Source organism: Mugil cephalus, chromosome 16, assembly GCF_022458985.1.
Source record: "Mugil cephalus isolate CIBA_MC_2020 chromosome 16, CIBA_Mcephalus_1.1, whole genome shotgun sequence".
NCBI lineage: Eukaryota > Metazoa > Chordata > Actinopteri > Mugiliformes > Mugilidae > Mugil > Mugil cephalus.
The window spans coordinates 1,124,624-1,151,924 of NC_061785.1; the positions used below are offsets into that span (position 1 = coordinate 1,124,624).

Consider the following 27,301-nt stretch of genomic DNA (forward strand, 5'->3'; position numbering starts at 1 on the left):
AAAAGTAGATACTAACCCTGTGTGTGTGTGTGTGTCTGTGTGTCTGTGTGTGTGTCTGTCTGTGTGTGTCTGTGTGTCTGTGTGTGTGTGTGTGTGTGTGTGTGTGTGTGTGTGTGTGTGTGTGTGTGTGTCTGTGTGTGTGTGTGTGTGTGTGTGTCTGTGTGTGTGTGTGTGTGTGTGTGTCTGTGTTGTGTAGTGGAGTGGAGCTGCCTGAAGGATTTCTCGCTGCTGGCTGGGGAGGTGGTGTTGGATAATCTCCAGAGCCTCAAATACACCATCAGTAACCTCACCACGGTAACGACAGCGTCCTTCCTCCGTCTGTCCACTTCCTCTTCCTCTTCCTCTTCCTCTTCCTCTTCCTCGTCCTCGTCCTCATCCTCATCCTCTTCCACTTCCTCATCCTCTTCCACTTCCACTTCCTCTTCCTCTTCCTCAGCTCCCAGGAAAACAAACACAGAGCACGTTCACATCAGAGCGAGGAAAACATTTAGCTCTACAGTCAGATAACTGGACTGGATCCACAGAGACCAGGGTCCATAGAGACCAGGGTCCATAGAGACCAGGGTCCGTAGAGACCAGGATCCATAGAGACCAGGGTCCACAGAGACCAGGGTCCATCCTAGAGACCAGGGTCCGTAGAGACCAGGATCCATAGAGACCAGGGTCCATAGAGACCAGGGTCCATCATAGAGACCAGGATCCATAGAGACCAGGGTCTGTAGAGACCAGGATCCATAGAGACCAGGGTCTGTAGAGACCAGGATCCATAGAGACCAGGGTCTGTAGAGACCAGGGTCTGTAGAGACCAGGATCCATAGAGACCAGGGTCCGTATGGACCAGGGTCCATAGAGACCAGGGTCCATCATAGAGACCAGGATCCATAGAGACCAGGGTCCATAGAGACCAGGATCCATAGAGACCAGGATCCATAGAGACCAGGGTCTGTAGAGACCAGGATCCATAGAGACCAGGATCCATAGAAACCAGGATCCATAGAGACCAGGGTCTGTAGAGACCAGGGTGCGTAGGAACCAGGATCCGTAGGGACCAGGATCCATAGAGACCAGGGTCTGTAGAGACCAGGATCCATAGAGACCAGGATCCATAGAGACCAGGATCCATAGAGACCAGGATCCGTAGAGACCAGGATCCATAGAGACCAGGGTGCGTAGGAACCAGGATCCGTAGGGACCAGGATCTGTAGGGACCAGGATCTGTAGGGACCAGGATCCGTAGGGACCAGGATCCGTAGGAACCAGGTTCAGGAACATGGACCTGATGGTTCTGTGTTCTCTTCCTCTAAAGGCTTTAATGAAGCATTTAAACTCACTGTTTGTTGTGTTGTTGTGTTTGTGTTCCAGGGCCGGATCTACTACGTCCGGGTGTCGGCCTATAACATGAAGGGCTGGGGCCCCCCCTCCGCCTCCCTCCCCCCATCAGCTGCTCCCTCCAGTAAGTCCCAGGACCCAGGTTTATCCTGAGACCATGTGACTGACTCAGGCTGGTGAAGTGGTGAAACTAGACGTGAGCTTTAGAACCAGAGAAACTCTTTGTCTTTATCCACAAACACAGTCTGGTTCTCAGCATCAGGACTGTGAAGAGACTGAACCCTGAACTGAGACTGTTCCCGAGGAGAAACCACAGGAACCTGGAGCGGAGGCCTCACTGGAGCAGGATGGATCAGATAAAGAGTGTGTCCCACGTATAGTTTCACCACTTCATCAAACAGCCTGGTGACATTTTATAGAAACAGTCACATGATCTTTATTCTCCACATCACATTTCACCTTTTTTCTCAAAGTACATGATGAAAAACAATCTTCCTCGTCTCATTCCTTCTCTCTGAGGCTCCTCCTACACAACCAGACGTGATTCTTTATTAGTTCCTACTATGATGTTATAAAGAGTTGAGATACTGACGCTGTAGAAACGACAGGATCCTCTGAACTAATCAGGCTCCGTTTATTTCCAACAGACGTTTAGTGTCACTGGAACTAAACGTCTGAGTTTTTAGTAAAAATAAAATAGAAATGAAATATTAATCATGAAGAACAAGCAGACGTCCTCTGATCTTCACTGGAGCAGAATCAGATTCTGACTGAGAGACTCCAGATAAATCTGAGTCCTGGAGGCTTTAGAGAGAAAAGATCAGGACTTTTTTATTTATTTCACACTTTATTGGACAAATATCACAGAGGAGCTCGAGCATGAGGCGAAACAAGACTATGGATTAAACCGAATGAGGAAACTCAGGACAAACATTCAGCAGCAAGAAAGAACAAAGAGTTTGTACACGTTGAAGATTTTTATTTTATTTCTTTAAACATGTGAATCTTATGAAGCAGGAGACGTTTCTTTAGTTTCTTCTGCTTCAGCGCAGATGAAATAGACAGAAAATATTTCAGTCTGGTCACGAACAAAATGCGAGATGATACGTTTGTTACGTTCAGATTTTACATCATTACTTCTAGTAATAAAGTTTAAAACTGACTGAATATAAACAGTAAAATAAATGTTAATGATTCTGGTTCATCTGCACAGAAACTACATTTGTTTTCAGTGTCTAAAAGGTATAAATGAGTTAAATATATTTTCCTGTTGGTATAAACTGGTCAGTGTGAATCGTGTCTCCGAGGTTCTCGGTGGAACATCGGTTCTGTTTCTCCGTCACGACTTCTTTTCAACATTCAGGAGAATCGACCTTGAGCCGCCGCATGGTTTTAGTGTGTGTGTCTGTGTGTGTGTGTGTGTGTGTGTGTGTGTGTCTGTGTGTGTGTGTGTGTGTGTGTGTGAGTGTGTGTGTGTGTGTCTGTGTGTGTGTGTGTGAGTACAGAGTGTGTGTGTGTGTGTGTGTGTGTGTGTGTGTGTGTGTGTGTGTGAGTACAGAGTGTGTGTGTGTGTGTGTGTGTGTGTGTGGTGTGTGTGTGTGTGTGTGAGTGTGTGTGTGTGTGTGTGTGTGGTACATGTGTGTGTGTGTGTGTGTGTGTGTGTGTGTGTGTGTGTGTGTGTGTGAGTACAGTGTGTGTGTGTGTGTGAGTAGAGTGTGTGTGTGTGTGTGTGTGTGTGGTCGATGTGTGTGTTGGTTGTGTGTGTGTGTGTGTGTGTGTGTGTGTGTGTGTGTGAGTACAGTGTGTGTGTGTGTGTGTGTGTGTGTGTCTCGGTGTGTGTGTGTGTGTGAGTACAGTGTGTGTGTGTGTGAGTACGGAGTGTGTGGGAGTATTTTAAATACCTGAGTGAAACTATGACGACACCTCTGAGCTTGGATCCATTAACTGAGCAGAACATTCTGATAAAGACTTTTAGTTTTTCTCTCAGTGGATCAGATGTAAATATTTATATATATGTTTAATTCATTTATGTAACGTTCATGTCAAGATGCTCAGAGTCAAGCTCCTCCTAGCCACCCAGCTAATAGTAGCTCCTCCTAGCCTCCCAGCTAATAGTAGCTCCTCCTAGCCTCCCAGCTAATAGTAGCTCTTCCTAGCCTCCCAGCTAATAGTAGCTCTTCCTAGCCTCCCAGCTAATAGTAGCTCCTCCTAGCCTCCCAGCTAATAGTAGCTCCTACTAGCCTCCCAGCTAAAGTTAGCTCTTCCTAGCCTCCCAGCTAGTAGTAGCTCCTACTAGCCTCCCAGCTAGTAGTAGCTCCTACTAGCCTCCCAGCTAAAGTTAGCTCTTCCTAGCCTCCCAGCTAGTAGTAGCTCTACTAGCCTGTCAGCTAATAGTAGCTCTTCCTAGCCTCCCAGCTAATAGTAGCACTTCCTAGCCTCCCAGCTAATAGTAGCACTTCCTAGCCTCCCAGCTGATGATAGCTCTTCCTAGCCTCTGAGCTAACAGTAGCTCGTCCTAGCCTCGTTGTTAGCCTCCCTGTGTTTGTCCTCTGGTCCAGACTGGAGGGAGAGCGACGGTCGGGAGCCCAGGAGACGAGGACACATCGAGGCCATGGAGCGTCTGCTGCAACAGGTCCGAGCGACGCATTCACATTACTGCTGCGGAGGTGAGTCTGCGATGGGGCAGCTTTATTTGTGCTAATTTCTTTAAAATGATTACAAATCAAAACGCTAAATTAAAAGAGCTGAACCATAAAACACTGGTTGAAGCAGGATCAGGACCAAAAGAGACAGAAGCTCAGACAACGCTGAGACCCAGGACTAGTTTATTCAACATTCTCCTAATTTACTCACTAAATCTGGAGTTGGTACTTACAGGTTATTATACTGTTGTGTCTGGTCCACTTTTTATCGAATGGGGCTGAAAACTAAAATGAGTTTGACCCCATTAGTTTAGAGGGAGAAGATGGAGGAGGAACAGTTTCCAACCTGAATCATCTCTGAATGAATCAAACTATGCGACTGTAGACGTTTACCTTCAAGTTGTTCACCATAATGTCCAAAAGTACAATTATTCTTTTGTTGTATGAAAGACGGAGGAGACGCAACAAACCTCTGGAAGCAAAGACGACGTTTAGAAGTTTAGAAACTGAAATGTCTGAATGAATCGATGTCGAAATAAAGGATCCAAAATTAGAACCAAGTATATAGATCAGTAAACATAGACATTCTGCCACCTACAGGCAACAACACAGACAACAACGAGACAGAGGTCAGGAAGTTTCTTTAGACTCAGACTGAGACTTTATTCATCCACAAGGGAAATTACTTCAGTAGCTCCAGGAAACACAAGGAAAACGATTCAAATAAAATAAAATAAAAGTAATATCTAGTAAAGTATCATAGAAAAAAGTCTAAGCAATAAATGTACAGAGTTAGATTATGAACAAATGTACAGGAATATAAATAATAATTATTAATATTAATAACTGGAGTTATTGGAATGAGTCCTGGAGCTGGATCAGTCTGTTTGTCCAGTGTCCTCCTGTCCCTCAGTGAGACAAACGTCTCAATGAGACAAACGTCTCCAGGTCTCCACCACCATTAACATGTCCAGCCAAGGAACTAGAGTCCACTGAGACGTCCCTGTCGTCCCTCCAGTCCAGCCTGTGTCCACGTAGAGTCCCAGCTCCACTACATCCTGAAGACAGTGACCAGCTCCTTGATCTAGTCCACATTCTGGAGGACGTGGTTTTTCTGGGACGCCTCCACAAAGTGTCCTATCATGTCCCTCTACTACTCCTCCTCCTGTCCCTCATTAATACACCACTGCAGGGTCACCAGAGACCTGGACCCAGAGCTGGACTGGAAATCTGAGGGGACAGAGGTGGAGACAGAGGTGGAGACAGGGCCGTCCCCCGTGGTCCCCCCACATCAGACCAGAGGACTGTCCTCTAAGACCAGTGGACTGTCCTCTAAGACCAGTGGACAGTCCTCTAGCTGAGCTCCTACTAAATGAAAGTGACCAGAGGAGAACGGGACCTGAGCAGCAGAAACAAAGCAGAGGATGAAACCATCACCGTGTTTGTGTGAGAGCTGGAGGAGGACGGAGCTTTATTCTCTGTTGTTACAGGTTAGAGGGCAGAAATAAATCAGAGCGAATGTGACGGAGCTCAGACGAGACTGGAGGCCGAACGTAAATAAAGAGGAACCGAGCAGAACAGTAGGACGTCAAACTCGTCTTAATTCAGACCAGTTTAGTCTCAAAGGGCCGGACCAGATTTATTCCTTTTGTTTTAGTGCAAAGAAGAAAAAAAATTAAACATTTCTTGGCTCGTTGGTGTTATTTTCACTTGCTGAGTTTCTGTTACACCTAGAAATGTGCAAAACCTAAATATCTCAATAAAAACTGAAAAACGTTCCTAAAAACCTCTGAGTTTTCTCTAAAACATCTTTATCAGACGCATCATATAAAAGTTTCTCTCTGAAGTTCAGTGAAACACTTTGTTGTCGTTTCCATGGAGACGATGCAGGAGGTCACGTGACCAGTTCATCTGAATCCATCTTCATCTAAGTGACGAAAAATATAAGAGAATTATGAGATAAAACCAGACGAGACTTTACCAGAATATCAGAGATGTCTCTTTTATTTTGAGAGAAGCTGTGAGGGAAACACAGTTAGTCATAAACTAAAGTCTTCTATGTAATTGTGACATTTTACTAATTTGTGCGTTTGGCCTGTGAGTGGTTTGTTTGACACCTGTGACTTAAATAGAAATAAAATGTGCTTCTGCACAGGGAGCAGGTTTTATTTGATCCGGACTCAGAGACTCTGTGAGAGGCTGGTTTGAAGCCGCCGGCTCCAGGTCTGACGTCTGTTTACAGGCCGGTAATTATGCGACGCTTAATTAGTCGGGATAAAAAGAGGCGCTGTGGTCTGGAGATTGGCATCGAGGGTCAGTGAAGCAACGCAGCGATCTGAGATTTCAAGTCTGGAAATACAAACTCATTCACAATGATCAGATTCACCAGAACCACATTAGAACAAGAAGATGGACCAGACTCCTCCTCTTTATTCTCCCCTTCATTCCTCTTCTTAACCTACTCTTTATTGTTCTTTATTTTCTTCTCCATTATCATCTTCTTCTTCTTCTTCTCCTCCTCCTCCTCCTCCTCCTCCTCCTCCTCCTCCTCCAGTGTTCTGTTGGTTCTGGTTCACTGCTGGATGAAGTCTGGTTCTGACGGTGACTCGACCTCTAGATCATTGATTCGTTGTTTATTTTCCTGATAGAAAGTAAATTTCTCGTCTTCAGACGCGTCGAAGCTGCAGAACCCGAGCAGGAAGCAGTCGGTGTCCAGGAGCCTCAAACATCTCTTCAACTCCTCCAACAAGTTCGTGAAGACACTGAAAAGGTTTGTCCACCGTGTGTTTGCGTCGTTTTATCTCAGACTTTAGCAGGAAAAGTTAGTGTGAATAATGTGGAGGAAGAACATTCAGGACAAAAAATCAACAACAAGAAGAAAATAATTTAGTTTTACACAATATTTATATTCTTTCAGTCCAAAACCTCGCTGTGAAATACAGTAATAAAATAAATGTTAATGATTCTGGTTCATCTTCACTAAAACTACATTTGTTTTCAATGTCTAAAAACTAAAATAACTTAAATATATATTGTGTAGTTCTTAAATTTTCTTGTTGGTACTGAACGTAAACAACAACACGTCCTCTGCCAACAATCCCACAAACATGTTGTTCCAGAAGCTTTTTAGCTTTTTAGCAGAGTTTTATCTGTTTGTTATTGCGTTTAGCGTGATTAAGATGGAGCGTACCATCCTGTGTGCAGGGGGGTTTATCTGGCTGCTGTGTTCTACCATAAAGACTCTTTACTGGTGACAGCGGAGGATCAGATCCCCATCGTGGAGGTGGACGACTCCTACAGCAGCTCCCTCATGCAGGACTTCCTCTGGTTCACCAAGGTAACGCTAGCTAATGTTAGCCGCTGGGCTAGGCTAATGTTAGCTACTGGGTTAGGCTAATGTTAGCTATTGGGCTAGGCTAATGTTAGCTAATGGGTTAGGCTAATGTTAGCTGCTGGGTTAGGCTAATGTTAGCTAATGGGTTAGGCTAATGTTAGGCTAATGTTAGCTAATGAGTTAGGCTAATGTTAGCAACTGGGTTAGGCTAATGTTAGGCTAATGTTAGCTGCTGGGTTAGACTAATGTTAGCTAATGGGTTAGGCTAATGTTAGGCTAATGTTAGCTACTGGGTTAGGCTAATGTCACCTGCTGGGTTAGGCTAATGTTAGCTGCTGGGATAGGCTAATGTTAGCTGCTGGATTAGACTAATGTTAGCTAATGGGTTAGGCTAATGTTAGCTACTGGGTTAGGCTAATGTTAGCTGCTGGGTTAGGCTAATGTTAGCTGCTGGGCTAGGCTAATGTTAGCTAATGGGTTAGGCTAATGTTAGCTACTGGGTTAGGCTAATGTTAGGCTAATGGGTTAGGCTAATGTTAGCTAATGGGTTAGGCTAATGTTAGCTGCATTAACACTTATCTCCTCAAATTTCGATAAAATCCTCACACATCAATACTTTTTCTACATTTTCTTCTTATAAATTTCTTCAAAACTGCCAAAATTTATGTCATTTCCATCATATAAATCGCACATTAGAATAATTTCATGGTTGAATCTGATCAAATACAGTAAAAATGACAAATTCCACTGAATGAAATGCAACATCACAGAGTCCATGGGTTTATACTGGAACCACAGTCAGATTAAAACATTAAAACATAAAAATACTAATGCAATCAAATAAACATGAGACTCTAATCACCCCCAGCGCCACCTACTGGTTATTTGGTGGAACATAATTCAGGTAATTTTAAGCAGGTCTGAAGTTGTTTCGGTGATTTATGAATAAAAAAGCAGAAAAAATATTGATGTTTGAAGATTTTATGGCTGTTTTATTCTTTTTTTTGCATGTGTACACATTTGCCACGAAGGTGTCAATAAAACACGTCCAAGCTGTAACAGAAACAGAATAAAAACACCACACGGAACAAAAACATGTTCAGAAAGTCCAAGGAGGCGTCAGTGTCTGTTAGTAGATGAGTGTCTGTAGCTCCGGATTAACGTCTGTGATTTGTCTGTGTCTCTGCAGCTGTCCTGTATGTGGGAGGACGTCCGGTGGCTGAGACAGAGCATGTCCGTGTCCATGTCCTCGTCCTCCACGCTGCAGGCCAGACACAAGATGCTGACGGCGGCCGGGCAGCTGCAGGTCCAACACTTTCACTCTTTACATGTTTTATTTCAGATTATTTTCAGTTCCAGGGTCCAGTGTTAACTTCACATACGTTCTGTCAAACGCAGCAGCTTAAATCACCTCCAGTAGAACCAAGGAACGTTCCTCCTCCGTTCCACAGCGGAAACAAACAGCTGGTATATTGGAGCTGTTTGTGCCATTTATGTGCAGTGATATAAGAAACAGGAAGTGGAGAACGACTGTTTACCCACATACCTGGAGCTAACCAGCGTTAGCCTCAGCTAACACAGAAAACACAAACAAACGTTAAACTTCTTCTGTTCAATATTTCATCAAATCCAAAAACAACCAAAAACAAATGAAACTGATCTCGTTCCAATTATCTTGTGTCATTTAGGCTGTAAATTATCAATAACTTCTATTTCTTTAGTTTATTAAATTTAAACGTTCTTGTTTGCACTGAAGCAAAAGAAAAACATGTGGAGTTGTTGTTTCTTACAGGTTATTATTACTGGTCACTTTCCATAATATTTAGATTTATTTCATTATATTATAAATAAAGAAATAAAGAACAGCTTCATAAATGCTGACGTTCTCATTTTAATCTCATTTTAATCTGGTTTTAATCCCAGAACCTCCTGGGGACCCACAACCTGGGCCGGGTCCACTATGAGCCCATCAAGGATCGCCATGGCAACGTGTTGCTGGTGACCATCCGGGACACGGAGAGCCAGAGCTCCCTGTTCAGCGGGAAGTGGATGCAGGTGACGAAGCTCCAGAGCCAGAGGAAGTCCCTGTCCACCCCCGAGGAGCCGTACGCCCTGGACATCCTCATCATCACCATCCAGGTGAGGGGCGGGGCTTAGAGCTGCTACTGAAGCTCCTCCTCTTCAATTAAATAAAGTCCAGTTCTCTATCAGCTCAGACGTCTGCCACTAACCTGATGATCCTAATTAATTAAGACGTGTCCAGACTGTGACTCTGTGTCCCGCTGTCTCCAGGACATCCTGTCCTACCAGAGGCGGAGCTCCCACCGCCTGGCCCCCGGCCTCTACCTGGGCTACCTGAAGCTCAGCAGCTCCGTGGACCAGATCAGAGTCCTGGTCTCACAGAGAACTCCCAACATGCTTTGCCACTCGCGGATACGAGACAACGCCAACGTGTCCAGGTACAAACCGACGACCCTGAATGCCTCACAGCCTCTAATGGGGTGGAGGGATGGAGGGATGGAGGGGTGGAGGGATGGAAGGGTGGAGGGATGGAGGGCTGGAGGGATGGAAGGGTGGAGGGATGGAGGGATGGAAGGGTGGAGGGATGGAGGTATGGAAGAGTGGAGGGATGGAGGTATGGAGGGGTGGAGGGATGACAGGATGGAGGGGTGGATGGAGGGGTGGAAGGATGGAGGGCTGGAGGGATGGAGCGATGACATGATGGAGGGATGGAAGGGTGGAGGGGTGGAGTGATGACATGATGGAGGGATGACAGGATGGAGGGATGGAAGGGTGGAGGGATGGAGGGATAGAAGGGTGGAGGGATGGAAGGGTGGAGGGATGGAGGGATGGAGGGAAGGTGAGGGATAGAAGGGTGGATGGATGGAAGGATGGATGGATGGAGGGATGGATGAATGGAGGGATGACATGATGGAGGGATGGAGGGATGACAGGATGGAGGGATGGAAGGATGGAAGGGTGGAGGGATGGAGGGATGAAAGGATGAAAGGGTGGAGGGATGGAAGGGTGGAGGGATGGAAGGGTGGAGGAGAGTCATGACAGAGTAAACCCTTCGTACCTGGTCTGAAGTTCAGCCCCTGAAATCGTTGACAGATTAAAACTGTTTTACTTTGATTAATTCTCATTCGTTTGTGTTTAAACTTAATTGGACCCAAACAGACGTGACGGCTCGTTTATTTATTTACTGAACGTCTTGTTTAAACCGTCGTGTCCCTTCAGGGAGGAGTGGGACTGGATCCAGACCCTGTCGGCCGCCGGAGACACGGAGCGCAGCGGCGAGGACAGCGAGGGGGCGGAGCCACGGACGGAGAGCCACGCCCCTTTGCTGTACTACGAGCTGCAGACGGCGATCAAGTCCCTGCTGAAGCTCATCAACCTACCTCTGCACCAGGTACGCAGCCTCCAGGACGTTACCATGGTTACAGGTTAGAGGTGTGGTCTACTCACCTGACTCACTGACACCTGGAACCAGGTACGCAGCCTCCAGGACGTTACCATGGTTACAGGTTAGAGGTGTGGTCTCCTCACCTGACTCACTGACACCTGGACGGGAAGAGTCAGTTTGTGGTTAGATGTTTTACTCAGGATTCAGCCCTGGAGCCGAGCTTCATCTCTGAACCTAAAACCTACGTAAAAACCTTTAACCCCTCCCCCTTTCTCCCCCCCCTCCCCCTTTCTCCCCCCCCTCCCCCTGTGTGGATTCAGGCCCGTCACTTCCGTCTCTACAGTCAGGAGGTGGTGGAGCTCGGTCACGGCGTCTCTTTCCTGCTGCTGCTCCCGGCGTCCGATGACGTTTGCTCCGCCCCCGGACAGTCCAACCCCTACACGCCGCTGTCAGGATTCCTCCACCTCCCGCTGCAGATGTTTGAGCTCGGTAACAACACGGTCACGTCTCACTTCAACAACTCAGAGACCAGGTTTATTCTGGGAGATACATCATGGTGTCAATAAACTAAAGGATTTATTCTGGAAATACACAGAAAACAGTAATTGATTAACAGTAAGAAACTAAATGAGAAGCTGCAGAATAAATATATATATATAACAATGTGCTGTAAAATAAGAGAATAAATCAGAACAAAACTTAGCGGAAACACTGGAGATAAATGTTCTTACAGGAAAATCTGAAGTTGCACAAACTAATCATTCGTTCAAAGCCTCATAAATAAGAATCATCTCTTTTTATTTATAAACTAGTTCTGTCAAAATAAACGTGGATCAATGCATCATCATGATTAATTGAAGCTTAATTAAAGCTGAAAGAGCAATAAACAGACATTCTGTATGTAGAGTGTAAAAAACTGGTTAATAATTGCTAAAAAACATGGAGCCTCGGGTTATTATTACTGTTTTAGTTGACTCAGGCGATTAATAGATTAAAAATGAGCGATATTTAATCGCAGTTAATCGTCCGCCGCTCTGGGATTAATCTGACGAGCGGTTTGTGTAACGGACTCAGAGCAGCAGACGTCTGGAAAAGCTCCAGCGTTTTATTGTGGAGGGACAGACGGGCTGTGTCTGCAGGGACAGGCTGTAAATCAGGCTGTAAATCAGGCTGTAAATCAGGCTGTAAATCAGGCTGCAGGCTCCGGCTGGACGGCCTCTACACCGACCCCCCAACACACAAGAATGTGTCAATAACACCATCACACACTGCACAATACTCTGCCTTTGTACACACTCGGCTCCTCACGCTGCTCGGCAGGAACAGCACACGGGAACGTTCCTTTAAAGAAACTAATTCATACAGGAAAGATTTTATTTATTCCAGTTTAATGATCAGCTCTCGTGTGGCGCTGACACCTCATCTCACATCACGTCACGTTTCCTGTAGATCAGAACTCTGTCGAACTGTTTAATCTTTGAATAATCACCCAAAACACTTTCATACTTATTTCTTTATGTGCAGCTAGAAAATCTTGGAATGTTACATATAATATAACCCTCTCCTCTCCTCAGTGCACTTCTGCTCCTACAAAGAGAAGTTCATCAGCCTGTACTGCCGCTTGTCCTCCGTCCTGGACCTGGACGCCCTCATTACCCAGCAGGCATTGCGGGAGGCCATCACAGACAGCGAGGTGGCCACGGCCAAGCAGAGACACCAGCTCATCCTGGACTACATCCAGGTCAGACTGGGCTACAGCTCTTATTATGGTCTGTCTGTTATAGCGGCTGATACTGATACCCACCACATGGTGACCTGATAGAGTCTAAGCCACTGTCTCAGTTTACCTCCATCTACTGGTCTAACGGTGCAACTACAGGTAATCAACACAATGCAGCATCTAGTTAGCTTAGCATTGCTATGTAGCATGTAGCCTTGGTGGCTGGTAGCTTAGCATCGCTATGTAGCATGTAGCCTTGGTGCCTATATCATGAGCTCAATGGTAGAATGTGATGACGTCCAGGAGAAATAAAATGTCCAAAGGTTGAATTGTGTGAACGTTGCCTCCTGTAGTGAATCAGTAGCATTTTGGAGCCAGATTCACTTTAAGAGGTAAAAACCCAACGTGGAGGAACTTTGGTTCTTTGGTTTGACCCTAATGTCCAGATGGAGACTGGACCTGGTTCTGTTTCACTAGAACCTTTGGAGAACATGTGAGCTCTGTGGTGTTTCTAGAGACTCTGGGTCCAGGTCTAGTCCAGGTCTGGTCCAGGTCTAGTCCAGGTCTGGTCCAGGTCAGGTCTGGTCCAGGTCTAGTCCACGTCTGGTCTGGTTCAGGTCTAGTCCAGGTCTGGTCCAGGTCAGGTCTGGTCCAGGTCTAGTCCACGTCTGGTCTGGTTCAGGTCTGGTCCAGGTCTAGTCCAGGTCTGGTCCAGGTCAGGTCTGGTCCAGGTCTAGTCCAGGTCTGGTCCAGGTCTGGTCTGGTTCAGGTCTGGTCCAGGTCTGGTCCAGGTCAGGTCTGGTCCAGGTCTGGTCCAGGTCTAGTCCAGGTCTGGTCCAGGTCAGGTCAGGTCTGGTCCTGGTCTGGTTCAGGTCTGGTCCAGGTCCAGGTCTGGTCTGGTTCAGGTCTGGTCCAGGTCTGGTCCTGGTCTGGTCCAGGTCTGGTTTAGAGGTGGATGGGTGAGTCCAGAGTGATGTCATCACTATCAGGTTTGTAGTTTCTCTTGTTGCGTCTCGGTTGAAACTAAAGCAGAAGTTGTGGAAAACGTCGGTTTCTGCTTGATGGAAACTAACCATGAAATATTGAAGGAGGATAATTCTGTAACAGCAGCGGGAGAAACATTCTTACTAGAAATAAAAACAGGAGCAGTTCTTTCAAATCTCCGTATCATGTTCAGTAGAAACGTTTATTAAAGAGTTTGAGTCTGAGCTGTGAAACGGTTTCAGACTGAACCAGAGATTAGAGGGAAACCATGAAACCTCAGCACTGATCCTGGTCCGTCAGAGACGCTGCTGCACGAGGGAAAGAACAACAGCGTCAGGGAGGTTCTAGTTTATTAAGATGAACACAGGCGACGTGGGAACATTTAAAGAGGAAACGAGGAGCGAATCCAGGTTCAATCTAAACCCTGAAACCCTGAAACACTTAAACCGTCCTTGGACATTTCTGTCTCACATGTCATTTATTCTCTAGTGACTCTAGTATTTTAGACCCTCTCTCATCCATCAATATTATTTTATGATTATTTATCCCCCCCCCGTCCTGTCCTGTTCTGGGGAAGAAGCTGCCTGAGTTTAATCTGATCAGATACAGTAGAAATGTGAAATATTACAGAACATGGTTTGAATCAAAGTCAATGGGTCATTTTATTTGTCCATGAAGGGAGAATCTGACACTACATGAAAAATAATAATGCAATCACATCAGTTTTATTTCTAATCTTTGACACATACAAGACTCTAATCACCACCCACTGTTTATTTAGTGGAATTTAAAGAGTTAAAATCCTGAAAAGTTTTGAAAGTTTTAAAGTTTTGAGCAGATCTGAAGTTGTTCATGGAAAAAAGTAGAAAACATATTGATTTTACAGCTGTTTGTGTGAATGTTTTAACCATGAAGTGTCTAAATATCCAGAGGGAAGTAAATTTGAGGGTTAATCTGAAAATTTGACTGAATCATGAAATTAGAACCAATCAGAGACATTTAAACATCAGCACATTAGGCCCAGAAAGAGTCCGACTGGTTAAACCTGCTCTGCAACATTTATCCGTTACCTCCTTCTGTGTCTCGATGATTCTGTTTAAGACCTTTATAAACCTCTGAGCTCAGATAAAGAGCTGGAGATACTTTCAGTTTAAAAGTCATTTTGAGAAAATCTCCCAAAACTAAAGTGGAATCAAAGCGTTGGAGCATCTTTGTTAAACATCGTCTTTAATGTCCTTTCTTTTCTTTTTCATGTTCAGTTAAATATAAACTGATGAAAGTTTCTTAAATTATGGTAGAAAATATATGTAATTTCCTGCTTCCAGCCAACGGAGCTAGCATAGCATAGCATAGCATTCAGGCTTCAGCTTCTCCTTTAGACGCCACATGAAGAGAGAAATGTCACAGATTTAAACCAAATAACTACAATAAAATAAATGAATAAATGAATCCGTCTGAGACCAGAACCTGGAGAACGTTCCTCTTCCTGGATTTATTCATTATTCGTGAGTTCTAGGAGGTTTATTGTTCAGATTGTGTTGTGACAGATAATTAAACGTTCATTGTCAGTCCTGCTTCTCGTCCTCTGGGCGTCGCATTAAATAAATCAGGTTTTTTCCAGCAGAGGGACGTGGATGTGTTGGTAAACAGCGTCCGTCCTCGTCCGGGGGCCGAGCTGGAATCTCCTTCATGTTTCCCTCTGCACATTCCTTCCAGCGCCGTCACCGCGTTTCCTCCGTCTCTGACTCTCAGAGCTCAGCGGCGACGGCAGCGTGTCTGGTCCCACGTCTGGAGTCTGGACGGGAGGTTAGGTTCCTATAACCTGATCCACGGGGGAGTTTTATGTTATTATTCACGTCTGAGCACGATCATCAGGTCCTGGTTCATCTGAACAAACTCATCAGGACTCGTCGTGTTTCCAGAAGACGTTTCCTCCTCGTGTTCAGCTCTAGTTTAGATTTTCCAGGGAACGTCCCTGAGGTCTAGTTCTGATCCAGATCTTTGCTGAGACCGTCCTGGAAGTCTCCTCCCTCTAGAACACGGGGGTCAAACATGTGGCCCGCGGGCCCAGAGAAGCCCACTAAAACTCACCTGTCTGTAAACCTTACATCACCTGTAAACCTCGTCCTGTTTCCTTCTTCTTCTTCGCACTAACACAGATGTAAATAATCTGAGTCGTCGTTGCTTATAGGTTATTATTCTGTTGTGTTACTTCGTCCACGTCTCGTCCGACCGTCTCAGTGCTGGACTCTGTGTTTCCGTAGCAACTGGACGAGATGCGGCGGGACCTGCGTTGGCTCACGGACGCCCTGCAGTACGCCCGCTACAAGCAGCCGCACGGCGGCGTCCCCGTCACCTGCCTGGTGGACGCCAGCGCCCCGGAGACCGAGCCGGGGCAGCAGAAGACCGACTCCACCTCCTCCACCATGGACTTCCTGCCCACGCCGTCGCCGTCGCCGGAGTTCCACCGCAGGAAAACCATCAGCGGTGAGTTCGGACCCTTTCGGATCAGATCATTTTTCATGTATCGTGTCTCAGGTGAGACGTCTTCTCTGCTCTGACTCTGACAGACTCTCTGCTCGGCTCCGATGAAGACGGCTCCTCGGAGGTTTTCCTGCCCACGGACAGCGACTACGACTCCAGCGACGCGCTGAGCCCCCGGGACCTGGACCTGCTGTACTCGCCGGCCCAGGACCTGTCCCAGCAGGCCGTGCACTCGCTGGGCGGCAGCGCCCCAGACGTGCTGCAGATCCACGAGCTCAGGTGAAGATCATCACGTTACATCGACTCAGAGTCCAGAGTCTGACTCTGTTTCACCTGGTTCCTCGTTTGGTTTCATTCTTTTCATCCTCACATGTGACTTTACTGTATAAAACTGTGTGAACACGTTGGAGCTAAAACCAGACTAGAACCATCAGATCCAGGAGGAACCAGTTAGAAAACCACCAACATGTTGAACCAACCATTTCTAGAACTTAGAATGTAAATCTAACCTGGACATTTCTAAAGCTGATCAACACATTTACTTATTTACAACTATTTCCATTAAAACTATTTAGGACCATGTCCACAACTATCAGGTGTCCAACCAGTAATAATGTCTAAATGTCTCTAAACTGTCTCCTGTCTCCACAGACTGAATATAGCCTCACTGTTGCTTAGCAACCACTGACACATCATGTCCTGATTGGTTGATGGATGCATGTTTCCACCAATAGGAAAGAAGCTGTCATGTTGTTTCTTTCTATCATGTGTAGCCGGCTAGCTCTCTCCCCTTGCTAGCTCTCTCCTCCTGCTAGCTCTCTCCTCCTGCTAGCTCTCTCCTCTTGCTAGCTCTCTCCTCCTGCTAGCTCTCTCCTCCTGCTGCTAGCTCTCTCCTCTTGCTAGCTCTCTCCTCCTGCTAGCTCTCTCCTCCTGCTAGCTCTCTCTCTCCTCCTGCTAGCTCCCTCCTCCTCCTGCTAGCTCTCTCCTCTTGCTAGCTCTCTCCTCCTCCTGCTAGCTCTCTGCTCATGCTAGCTCTCTCCTCTTGCTAGCTCTCTCCTCCTGCTAGCTCTCTCCTCCTGCTAGCTCTCTCCTCCTGCTAGCTCTCTGCTCATGCTAGCTCTCTGCTCATGCTAGCTCTCTCCTCTTGCTAGCTCTCTGCTCATGCTAGCTCTCTCCTCTTGCTAGCTCTCTCCTCCTGCTAGCTCTCTCCTCCTGCTGCTAGCTCTCTCCTCTTGCTAGCTCTCTCCTCCTGCTAGCTCTCTCCTCTTGCTAGCTCTCTCCTCCTGCTAGCTCTCTCCTCCTGCTAGCTCTCTCCTCCTGCTAGCTCTCTCCTCTTGCTAGCTCTCTCCTCCTGCTAGCTCTCTCCTCCTGCTAGCTCTCTCCTCCTGCTAGCTCTCTCCTCCTGCTGCTAGCTCTCTCCTCTTGCTAGCTCTCTCCTCCTGCTAGCTCTCTCCTCCTGCTAGCTCTCTCTCTCCTCCTGCTAGCTCCCTCCTCCTCCTGCTAGCTCTCTCCTCTTGCTAGCTCTCTCCTCCTCCTGCTAGCTCTCTGCTCATGCTAGCTCTCTCCTCTTGCTAGCTCTCTCCTCTGGCTAGCTCTCTCCTCCTGCTAGCTCTCTCCTCTTGCTAGCTCTCTCCTCCTGCTAGCTCTCTCCTCCTGCTAGCTCTCTCCTCCTGCTAGCTCTCTCCTCTTGCTAGCTCTCTCCTCTGCTAGCTCTCTCCTCCTGCTAGCTCTCTCTCTCCTCCTGCTAGCTCCCTCCTCCTCCTGCTAGCTCTCTCCTCTTGCTAGCTCTCTCCTCCTCCTGCTAGCTCTCTGCTCATGCTAGCTCTCTCCTCTTGCTAGCTCTCTCCTCCTGCTAGCTCTCTCCTCCTGCTAGCTCTCTCCTCCTGCTAGCTCTCTGCTCATGCTAGCTCTCTCCTCTTGCTAGCTCTCTCCTCCTGCTAGCTCTCTCCTCTTGCTAGCTCTCTCATCCTGCTAACTCTCTCCTCCTGCTAGCTCTCTGCTCATGCTAGCTCTCTCCTCTTGCTAGCTCTCTCCTCCTGCTAGCTCTCTCCTCCTGCTGCTAGCTCTCTCCTCTTGCTAGCTCTCTCCTCCTGCTAGCTCTCTCCTCTTGCTAGCTCTCTCCTCCTGCTAACTCTCTCCTCCTGCTAGCTCTCTGCTCATGCTAGCTCTCTCCTCCTGCTAGCTCTCTCCTCCTGCTAGCTCTCTCCTCCTGCTAGCTCTCTTCTCTTGCTAGCTCTCTCCTCCTGCTAGCTCTCTCCCCTTGCTAGCTCTCTCCTCCTCCTAGCTCTCTCCTCCTGCTAGCTCTCTCCTCCTGCTAGCTCTCTCCTCTTGCTAGCTCTCTCCTCCTGCTAGCTCTCTCCTCCTGCTAGCTCTCTCTCTCTCCTCCTGCTAGCTCCCTCCTCCTCTGCTAGCTCTCCTCCTGCTAGCTCTCTCCCCTGCTGCTAGCTCTCTCCTCTTGCTAGCTCTCTCCTCCTGCTAGCTCTCTCCTCTGGCTAGCTCTCTCCTCCTGCTAACTCTCTCCTCCTGCTAGCTCTCTCCTCCTGCTAGCTCTCTCCTCCTGCTAGCTCTCTCCTCCTGCTAGCTCTCTCCTCCTGCTAGCTCTCTGCTCCTGCTACCTCTCTCCTCCTGCTAGCTCTCTCCTCCTGCTAGCTCTCTTCTCTTGCTAGCTCTCTCCCTCCTCTGCTGTCAGCTCTCTCCCCTTGCTAGCTCTCTCCTCCTGCTAGCTCTCTCTCTCCTCCTGCTAGCTCCCTCCTCCTCCTGCTAGCTCTCTCCTCTTGCTAGCTCTCTCCTCCTGCTGCTAGCTCTCTCCTCTTGCTAGCTCTCTCCTCCTGCTAGCTCTCTTCTCCTGCTAGCTCTCTCCTCCTGCTAGCTCTCTCCTCTTGCTAGCGTTTTCCTCCGTGAACCAAACCTGACGACAACATTCAGGAAAAAGACTTAGTTATTTAGAACCAGTCTAGTTTTACTTGGTCTAGAAACACGAGTTAAAACCTGATCTATAAGGTAGAGTTTAGCATTTAGATGCTACGACATCTTAATCTGGTCATGTGACTCCAGAGGGTTAACTCTCCTCCCCCATCTCAGAACTGGTGCACCCCAAGGTCGTGTACTGGGTCCACTGCTCTATTCACCCACTACTGCACATTTCATAGTACTCAGGAGGTACTACTTTAACTTCATAGTACTCAGGAGGTACTACTTTAACTTCATAGTACTCAGGAGGTACTACTTTAACTTCATAGTACTCAGGAGGTACTACTTTAACTTCATAGTACTTCATAAGTACTGATGACAGTAAAGATTCTCCTCTATTCCCCTCTAATCTGATTCCCCTGTAATCTGATTCCCCTGTAATCTGATTCGTCCTGTAATCTGATTACTCTCCTCCAGGTACAGCGTGCTCCCTCCCAGAGACCTCCCCCTCTCCCCCCTCTCCCCAGTGGTGAAGGATCCTAAATGTAAAGGTGCTCCTCTCTCCCCCCTCCTCCCCCGTTCCCCGTCTCTCTCCAGGACCCTCCCCACCTCCCCCTCCCTCCCCCTCTCCCCCAGGGATCTCCAAAGACCTCCCCCTGTCCCTCCCCTTCTCCCCGTCCCTGTCCCACGCCACCAAGACCCTGGAGGGCCTCTCCCTGTCTAAGAGCCACCAGGAAGGCCCCGCCCCCCTCCGGGCGCTCGCCAATCCCCCCGCCAAGCGGAAGCTGCTGTCCAGGAGCCACCGGGGGCAGTACTTCAGCGGCCCCCAGCGCTGGCTCCGGGGCCACAGCGGGGAGGGCCACACCGGCTCCTTGTCTGAGGGCATCTACACCAAACAGCTGGACGGGGACGTCCCAGCACCGCCTCCGTCCCCCCCCCCACCGGGCACCACCTACATCAGCCACGCCTCCTGCATCCTGGAGAGCAGGAAGGGGCGGCACCGCGGCGCCCGCCCCCACGTACGCAGGATCTTTGTGGAGCCCTGCAAGAAGGAGCTGTCGCCCGGACAGGAGAGGAGGAGCTGGGAGGAGGAGGAGGAGGGGGAGGAGGAGGACGAGGAGGAGGAGGAGGTAGTGAAGGCTGGGGGCGTGTCCGTCATCGTGTCCGGCGGCGAGGGGGAGGAGCCAGAGGGAGCCGCCGCCCAGGAAGTGGATTCAGACGAGCAAACCGACGCCCAGGTGTCAGAGATACTCAGCAGCACCCTGTAGGAGGTAGAGACACACCCTTTCAAAATAAGAGCAGGACAGAGACACAGCCTTTCAAAATAAAAGCAGGACAGAGACACAGCCTTTCAAAATAAAAGCAGGACAGAGACACCTGAATTAAACCAGACTCATCAAGGAAGGAAGGAAGGAAGGTAGGAGATAATGGAAGGAAGGAGGAAGGAAGGAAGGAGATAATGGAAGGAAGGAGGAAGGAAGGAAGGAGATAATGGAAGGAAGGAATGAAGGAAGGAAGGGGATTATCGGAGGAAGGAGGAAGGAAGGAAGGAGATAATCGAAGGAAGGAAGGAGATAATAGGAGGAAGGAAGGAAGGAGATAATGGAAGGAAGGAAGGAGATAATAGGAGGAAGGAAGGAAGGAGATAATGGAAGGAAGGAAGGTAAGAAGGAAGGAAGGAAGGAAGGAGATAATGGAAGGAAGGAGGAAGGAAGGAAGGAGATAATGGAAGGAAGGAATGAAGGAAGGAAGGGGATTATCGGAGGAAGGAGGAAGGAAGGAAGGAGATAATCGAAGGAAGGAAGGAGATAATAGGAGGAGGAAGGAAGGAGTAAGGAAGGAAGGAAGGAGATAATAGGAGGAAGGAAGGAAGGAGATAATGGAAGGAAGGAAGGTAAGAAGGAAGGAAGGAAGGAAGGAGATAATGGAAGGAAGGAAGGAAAGAGATAATGGAAGGAAGGAAGGTAAGAAGGAAGGAAGGAAGGAGGGAAGGAAGGAAGGAAGGAAGGAAGGAAGGAAGGAAGGAAGGAAGGAAGGAAGAAGATAATGGGAGGAAGGAAGGAAGGAAGGAAGGAGATAATGGAAGGAAGGAAGGAGATAATGGGAGGAAGGAAGGAAGGAAGGAAGGAAGGAAGGAAGGAAGGAAGGAAGGAAGGAAGGAAGGAGATAATGGAGGGAAGAAGGAAGGAAGGAGATAATGGAAGGAAGGAAGGAAAGAGATAATGGAAGGAAGGAAGGAAGGAAGGAGGAGGGAAGGAAGGAAGGAAGGAAGGAAGGAAGGAAGGAAGGAAGGAGATAATGGGAGGAAGGAAGGAAGGAAGGAGATAATGGAAGGAAGGAAGGAGATAATGGGAGGAAGGAAGGAAGGAAGGAAGGAAGGAGATAATGGAAGGAAGGAGGGAAGAAGGAAGGAAGGAAGGAAGGAGATAGTGGAAGGAAGGAGGGAAGGAAGGAAGGAAGGAAGGAAGGAAGGAAGGAAGGAAAGAAAGAGATAATGGAAGGAAGGAAGGAAGGAAAGAAAGAAAGAGATAATGGAAGGGAGGAAGGAAGGAAGGAAGGAAGGAAGGAAGGAAGGAAGGAGATAATGGAAAGAAGGAAGGAAGGAAGGATTCTGATGATGTCACTGAGTTGTTTTTCTTTGGTCTTAAATCATTTTTATTGTTTTTATTCCAGGTTTAATAGTTTAACTATGTCTCATGTCTTTGTGTCTCTAGTGGTGGTGGTGCCCCCCCCCTCCCCCCTCCCCCCCTCGTCCAGACTGTAAACCAACCTAAAGTTGCTGGTTCAACTCCCGGCCAAGCCTCAGAGCCATGGCATCGACTGTTACACAGAAAATAATCAATGCAAGAAACCGAGCACTGCTTCTCTGACAGGAACTTTGCACACGACTCTCTGACGTCGACCAAAACAAAAGACAGAAGGTTTCCCCGTCCCCTCGCCCCCCCGCATGGATCCTCCTCTACTTGAAGTGAATGTACAGTCGCTCTGTTTGTTCGTGGTCTCCTGTGACGATCGTCTTTTATTCAACCACTGTCGCTCTGAGCTGCTCCCGTCCCGTCCCCGTGTTTTAATTTAAAGAAGTCAAAGTCTATATTGAAACATATATAAGTATAAATATATATTAATCCCTAAACCAACCGCGACGAACCTTAAAAGTATTTTTGTACTCTGGGTTTTGAACACGTCTCGTTTTGCCTGGAATGCTGAAGATGTTGGCATGAAGTGGTTTGTTGGTTTTTGTGTCCGGTTTGTGCCTCCTCCGGGTTCAGCATGACGGCTTCGGGGCTCGGTCTGGGTCCAGGTCTCGGTCTGGGTCCAGGTCTGGGTCTGGGTCCAGGTCTCGGTCTGGGTCCAGGTCCATGTGTTGTCCATTGTCTGTGACTCCCGTTTTAACACACGTATAAATATATATATTTATATATATATATATTTATATCAATAAGTCTATGTATCTTGGAGTCTCCAGGCGTATGCACAGTATTTTAAACGTGCGTTTTTAATGTTTGCACATAGCATTTATGGAATAAAAGCTAATTGAATATTTGATGCAAGCGGGCATTACCTGTGGCAGCTTCTCTCTCCCAGGATGAAGACGTACGTGAACTCACCACTCGTGTTCTTGTTGGATTCAGCTTTATACTCGGACCGATGCACTCGTCTCGTTACTGAGCAGAGCCCAGGAGATGGGACCAAAACCATGTCTGTGTAACCTGGTCTAACCCGGTCTAATCCGGTCTAATCCGGTCTAACCTGGTCTAATCCGGTCTAATCCGGTCTAACCTGGTCTAATCCGGTCTAATCTGGTTTACTTTACTGTAAATTATGATCTAACCTGATCTAATCTGGTTTAATTAAATGTAATCTGGTCTAATTTGATTTTATTTAGTGTAATCTGGTCTAATCTGATTTCATTTAGTGTAATCTGGTCTAATCTGTTATAATCTTAGTTGATCCATATTCTCATCTGATCTACTTTAACCTGATCTAATCTGGTTTAATTAAATGTAATCTGGTCTAATCTGATTGCTATTCAAATGTAATTTTATCTCCTTTAATCTGATTAATATATTATGATCGAATCTGTTTCATGTTAAAAACATTGAGATAGTTTTAAACTGCTCCGAACCCCGATCCCTGTTTCCCGTACTGATGCTAAGCTAGGCTAACGGCCTCCTGCTACACAGTAAATGAAGGTAAATGAAAGAAGCCGTTTATTTCAGTCATGGTTTTGGTGTCGATCTCCTCGTGTGACGTCAGTAAACTATTGGTTTAAAACACTATTTAGGTTTAGGCAGAAACTTTCACTTTTAATGGAAGTTAATTAATTGTATTTTTGTAGCTGTGAGTTGAGGTGAAAGTCAAACACGGATCACGTTTTGTCTTCAGCGACGCTCCAGTGACGTTCAGCCTCGGTGAAAACGACCGTTGGATTCAGCTCCAGACAAACGTGAGGAGTTTCTGAAGCGAAGCTGCAGCCGTTCACATTTCAAACGTTTGAAAGGTCGAAGCTTCGGCCTCAATCTATTTATTTCTTCATCTTCAGGCTCTAGAGAAATGTCTCCATCTGTATATTTTTGCATCAGTTATTCACGTTAACTCCTGAATTTATTTATTTGCTGCGAAAAGAATGAAATGTTTTTCTTTTCTTTTTTGTTTTTTATGGACTGCTCCGTGTTTTGATGCATTTGGACATTTTTGCATTCTCACGTGGATGGATGTATTTTACCAGCTGAAATAAACCTTGTCTCATGTGGATGTTGTGCACCTGAAGCTGTGTTTGTCTTTTATGTGTCAGGTGCATTGAGGTTTTTATATTTTTACTCTTTATCTGGCGGTCGGCCGACCTCCCTCCTCCTCATCTCCTCCTCATCTCCTCCTCATCTCCTCCTCATCTCCTCATCTCCATCCCAAAAACTCTCACCAACCGTCACCGTTTGGGATTCAGGACCCCGTCGCTCTTCAGAGTCAAACCACCAAACTGTTTCCTGATTAAATGAATGTTCATTTATTTCTCCCTTTCTGAAAAAACAAGTACAATAAAGTGAAGAGACGTGAAGACACCAACAACACGGCGTTTAACCAGGAGCAGTCTGGGAGAGTTCAGTCTTCTGTAGAGGAATCACTCAGTTATTTTTTCAAGAGGAGTTTTTTGAAGCAGAGAAACTGTTTCCTTCTTTCTTCGAATGAGTTCATAAAGCAGATAAATCATCTCTGGCCGGACGGATGTGTCTCCGGTCTCGGTGAGTTCAGGCCGTAGGTGTCGGAGGAATCTGCCGAGCCGGTCGCCACGTGGGATGGTGTGAACCAACTGGAATCTCACACCACCGCTGGCCGGGGAGTTTTCAGAGCGTCGGTCCAAACCACAGGAATCGCTGCTGAAGCTTTTCACACGACGACGGCTCTGGAAACACGACGGTCCAGGTCTGGAGTCTGGCCAGGAGCTGCAGGAAACTAACAGAGGAGCTGTGAGCTCCAGAGAAACATCTTTCTATTTCACATCTAAACAAACATGAAATGTTTCCATACACAAGTTTAAGTGAAGTTTAAGAAAATCCAAAAATACATTTTCTGTTTCCTTTTATAACCAGAAAACTAATTAATTGTTAAAACAAACAAAAAAACACGCTAATTAATGCAGGAAACAAACATTACAGGCCCTTTACACTTGATACATATCACCTGTCATTCTCTCTCAGAACATTTTAATAAGTTGATTAAATATTATTAAATTAAATATGTAAAAAGTGTTCTGAAGGTTAAATATGCTTTTATTTACATTGGCTAGTTTAAAAATTGTCCTTTCAGTTATTTCAAACTGCGTCTAAGCAACTATAAAACAAGTACACTTGCTAAAACTATATGTCCTATAAATAAAAACGTACACCAGCTTTTTGTAATGTATTTCTTTCTTGCTAACTGCTGCTGTTAGTTGTTAGCCATGAAACCGGAGCTAGCTGCTAACACAGTGTGAAATCGAATTTCCTACAAGAAGAGTGCAACTCGACTTTATTGTCCGTATTATACACACAATGAATCTGTTCTCTGCATATAAACATAGTTTTATTTGCGTTGGTTTGTTTTAAACTCGTCTTCTCACTTTGTTCTTTGCTAACTGCTGCTAGTAGTAGCTAATAATGAAAGCATTGCTAACCGCTAACCCGCAGCATAACCCCTAAAATAAAAATATAAGGAATTAGTTGTCTGCATTTAAACATGTATTGTATTCCTTGATTGATAATTAGATAGTTTTCAACTTTTCATTATATTATTTTAATTTATTTTCTTGCTAACGCCTGGTGGTAGCGGCTAGCGGGAAGGCCAGAGCTAACTTACGTTAATATTTCTTTGCTTCCAGCTAACTACGGCTGGTGGCATCTAACGAAGAGCTAACCACTAATACAAGAAAACTTAGTTAAAAGGTTAACTTTAATGTCCATGTACATATTTACATACATTCAAAAAACACAAGTTTATTTGCACCTGTTTGTGTTAAACGTTTCTTCTTCTTATCTGTGTTTTGCTAACTCCCGCTAGTAGTAGTTAGCAATGAAACCAGAGTTAAATGGTAACGTGACATCTAAGTATATTTGTGAAAATCAGCTAAGTTGTTTGTCATGTTGACTCTATGAGTTTGTTTTTGTAAACTTTAATTAGGACTTTCTTAAACGTATCTACTTTTTTAAACTTCTTAGTTTCTTGCTAACTGCAGCTAACAAGCTAGCGGTTCAACCATTCAACTATTCAACTATTGCTAATCAGTATAGTATAGTGTATTTTCTAAAATTAAAAAAAAAAAAAATGTAATTATCTTTATAGGCTTTGTGTATGTGAACAAGTTCCATAATTTTGTTCTCTGCATTCAAATATAATTTCAATTGGTTTTGTTTGTTTTAGATTTTTAAATAATAGATTTAAATTCTAACTGCTGCCAGTAGAAGGTAGCAATGAAACCAGAGCTAATTAGCCCGTAAATTGATATCTAAGTATATTGAAGGAGGAAACAGTGTGATGATGTTTTAATTTAATTAGATGTTCTTTTATTCTGAATGAAACTTTATTTAACCCTTTATTCACTCACACTAAACTTCATTCCTTGAGTGTTATTGTAGGACATAAAAAGACTATTTTACTTTCAAATTGTTAAATTTCCATTTAGTAAATCCAGATAAATTCATTGTTGCCCTTGTTCTTCATGGTTCCTAATAAACCCAGTGTTTCCTTCATCTTCTCTGATTGGCTGAAGTTACCAAATATGGTTCCTTGCCCACATAAAGGGTTAAAGATGTGCCCTAATAATTTATAATTGTGTCGTCTGCTCGCCTGTTTTCCTGCGTTCAGACTAAGACGAGTCAACTTTCAGTCTTGAAAAGTCTCCAAACTTCACCAGTCACAGATTTGCTGCTAAAGTCCAAACTGTCTCGAGGCCGTTCTGGGCGAAAACATTACGTCATGTTCACTTATCATCAAAAGCCTCGTAGCCCATTAGCATTCTGCAGTGTTTTCTTCTTTCCACACATCCACATGGTTTGAATCACGTTCTGCTTTGATTTTCCAGAGCGGGCCGCGATACAGTGGCGCTCCCTGAATACAACGTTAGCGTAATCTTAATAGTGAATCAGCCGGGCCTCCCAGGACGAAGGGACAAACAAGTCCGTGACCCGGCCAGATAAAGGCGCTGTTTGTTGTTGGTGTAATTCAGAGGCTTTGATGGAGAGACGGCCGGAGCAATTTGGACGCTCCATTTGGGTGAGAAGGCTTCAAGGTGGCGGAGAACCACACAAAGACACGAACGGCCAGTCAGAGACTCAGAGACGTCCAACCTGAGTCTCTCTGCACGGACGAGACGTCCCAGGACAAACAGACTCACTTTGACTCAAAACACAACATTCATTTGTAATTTACCCAAGAAATTATTGACTGAACAAAGTCTCTAAAGCTGCGTTTATGTTTCGTCGACTTTTAATTCATTTGGTCAAACTGACAAATTTTAATTTACAAAAATTGAAATTGAAATGAAACTGATCAGAAGGCCAATAAATAACTAATGTACACCAATCAGCCATAACATTATGACCACCTCCTAGTGTGGGGGGGTCTTTGAACACTGAATGGTTTAAATGTGATTTATTCTCCTGTCAGTGGTCATAATGTTGTGGCTGACCGGTGTGTGTGTTCATTAACAGTAGAGTTGACTCATCTTTTTCTTGTTCATGATGTTTTCACACTCATTTTCTACACATGAACAGTGACTCTGGCTTCTTCAGGTCCCCTTAAACCCGGACTAAGGGGGACCAGATCCCCCCGTGTCCCCGTCTTCAGGTCCCCTTAAACCCGGACTGAGGGGGACCAGATCCCCCCGTGTCCCCCGTCTTCAGGTCCCCTTAAACCCGGACCGAGGGGGACCAGATCCCCCCGTGTCCCCGTCTTCAGGTCCCCTTAAACCCGGACCGAGGGGGACCAGATCCCCCCGTGTCCCCCGTCTTCAGGTCCCC

The 27,301-nt window shown here is 46.2% G+C and overlaps 1 protein-coding gene and 1 long non-coding RNA gene across 5 annotated transcripts in view; both read left to right on the forward strand.

Annotated features, from left to right (window-relative positions):
• Nucleotides 1-19,686, forward strand: part of ankfn1 (ankyrin repeat and fibronectin type III domain containing 1) — a 61,692-nt gene extending 42,006 nt beyond the window's left edge. For 3 of the 4 annotated variants that reach the window (XM_047608999.1, XM_047608997.1, XM_047609000.1), the window contains 14 exons: nucleotides 197-294; nucleotides 1,363-1,453; nucleotides 3,888-3,995; nucleotides 6,642-6,741; nucleotides 7,176-7,308; nucleotides 8,495-8,611; nucleotides 9,229-9,444; nucleotides 9,598-9,764; nucleotides 10,546-10,717; nucleotides 11,032-11,200; nucleotides 12,286-12,452; nucleotides 15,680-15,902; nucleotides 15,986-16,178; nucleotides 19,287-19,686. In XM_047608999.1, the coding sequence (XP_047464955.1) occupies nucleotides 197-294; nucleotides 1,363-1,453; nucleotides 3,888-3,995; nucleotides 6,642-6,741; nucleotides 7,176-7,308; nucleotides 8,495-8,611; nucleotides 9,229-9,444; nucleotides 9,598-9,764; nucleotides 10,546-10,717; nucleotides 11,032-11,200; nucleotides 12,286-12,452; nucleotides 15,680-15,902; nucleotides 15,986-16,178; nucleotides 19,287-19,533 (2,201 nt within the window). In that variant the 3' untranslated portion in view covers nucleotides 19,534-19,686. The remainder of the gene's footprint in view (nucleotides 1-196; nucleotides 295-1,362; nucleotides 1,454-3,887; nucleotides 3,996-6,641; nucleotides 6,742-7,175; nucleotides 7,309-8,494; nucleotides 8,612-9,228; nucleotides 9,445-9,597; nucleotides 9,765-10,545; nucleotides 10,718-11,031; nucleotides 11,201-12,285; nucleotides 12,453-15,679; nucleotides 15,903-15,985; nucleotides 16,179-19,286) is intronic. The other variant, XM_047608998.1, reaches the window with a different exon arrangement.
• A 1,683-nt stretch (nucleotides 19,687-21,369) lies between these two features.
• LOC125022416 lies at nucleotides 21,370-23,579 on the forward strand. The gene is made up of 2 exons (XR_007114449.1): nucleotides 21,370-22,110; nucleotides 22,147-23,579. It is a non-coding gene; the product is annotated as an uncharacterized LOC125022416 (long non-coding RNA).
• Nucleotides 23,580-27,301: the final 3,722 nt, after the last annotated feature.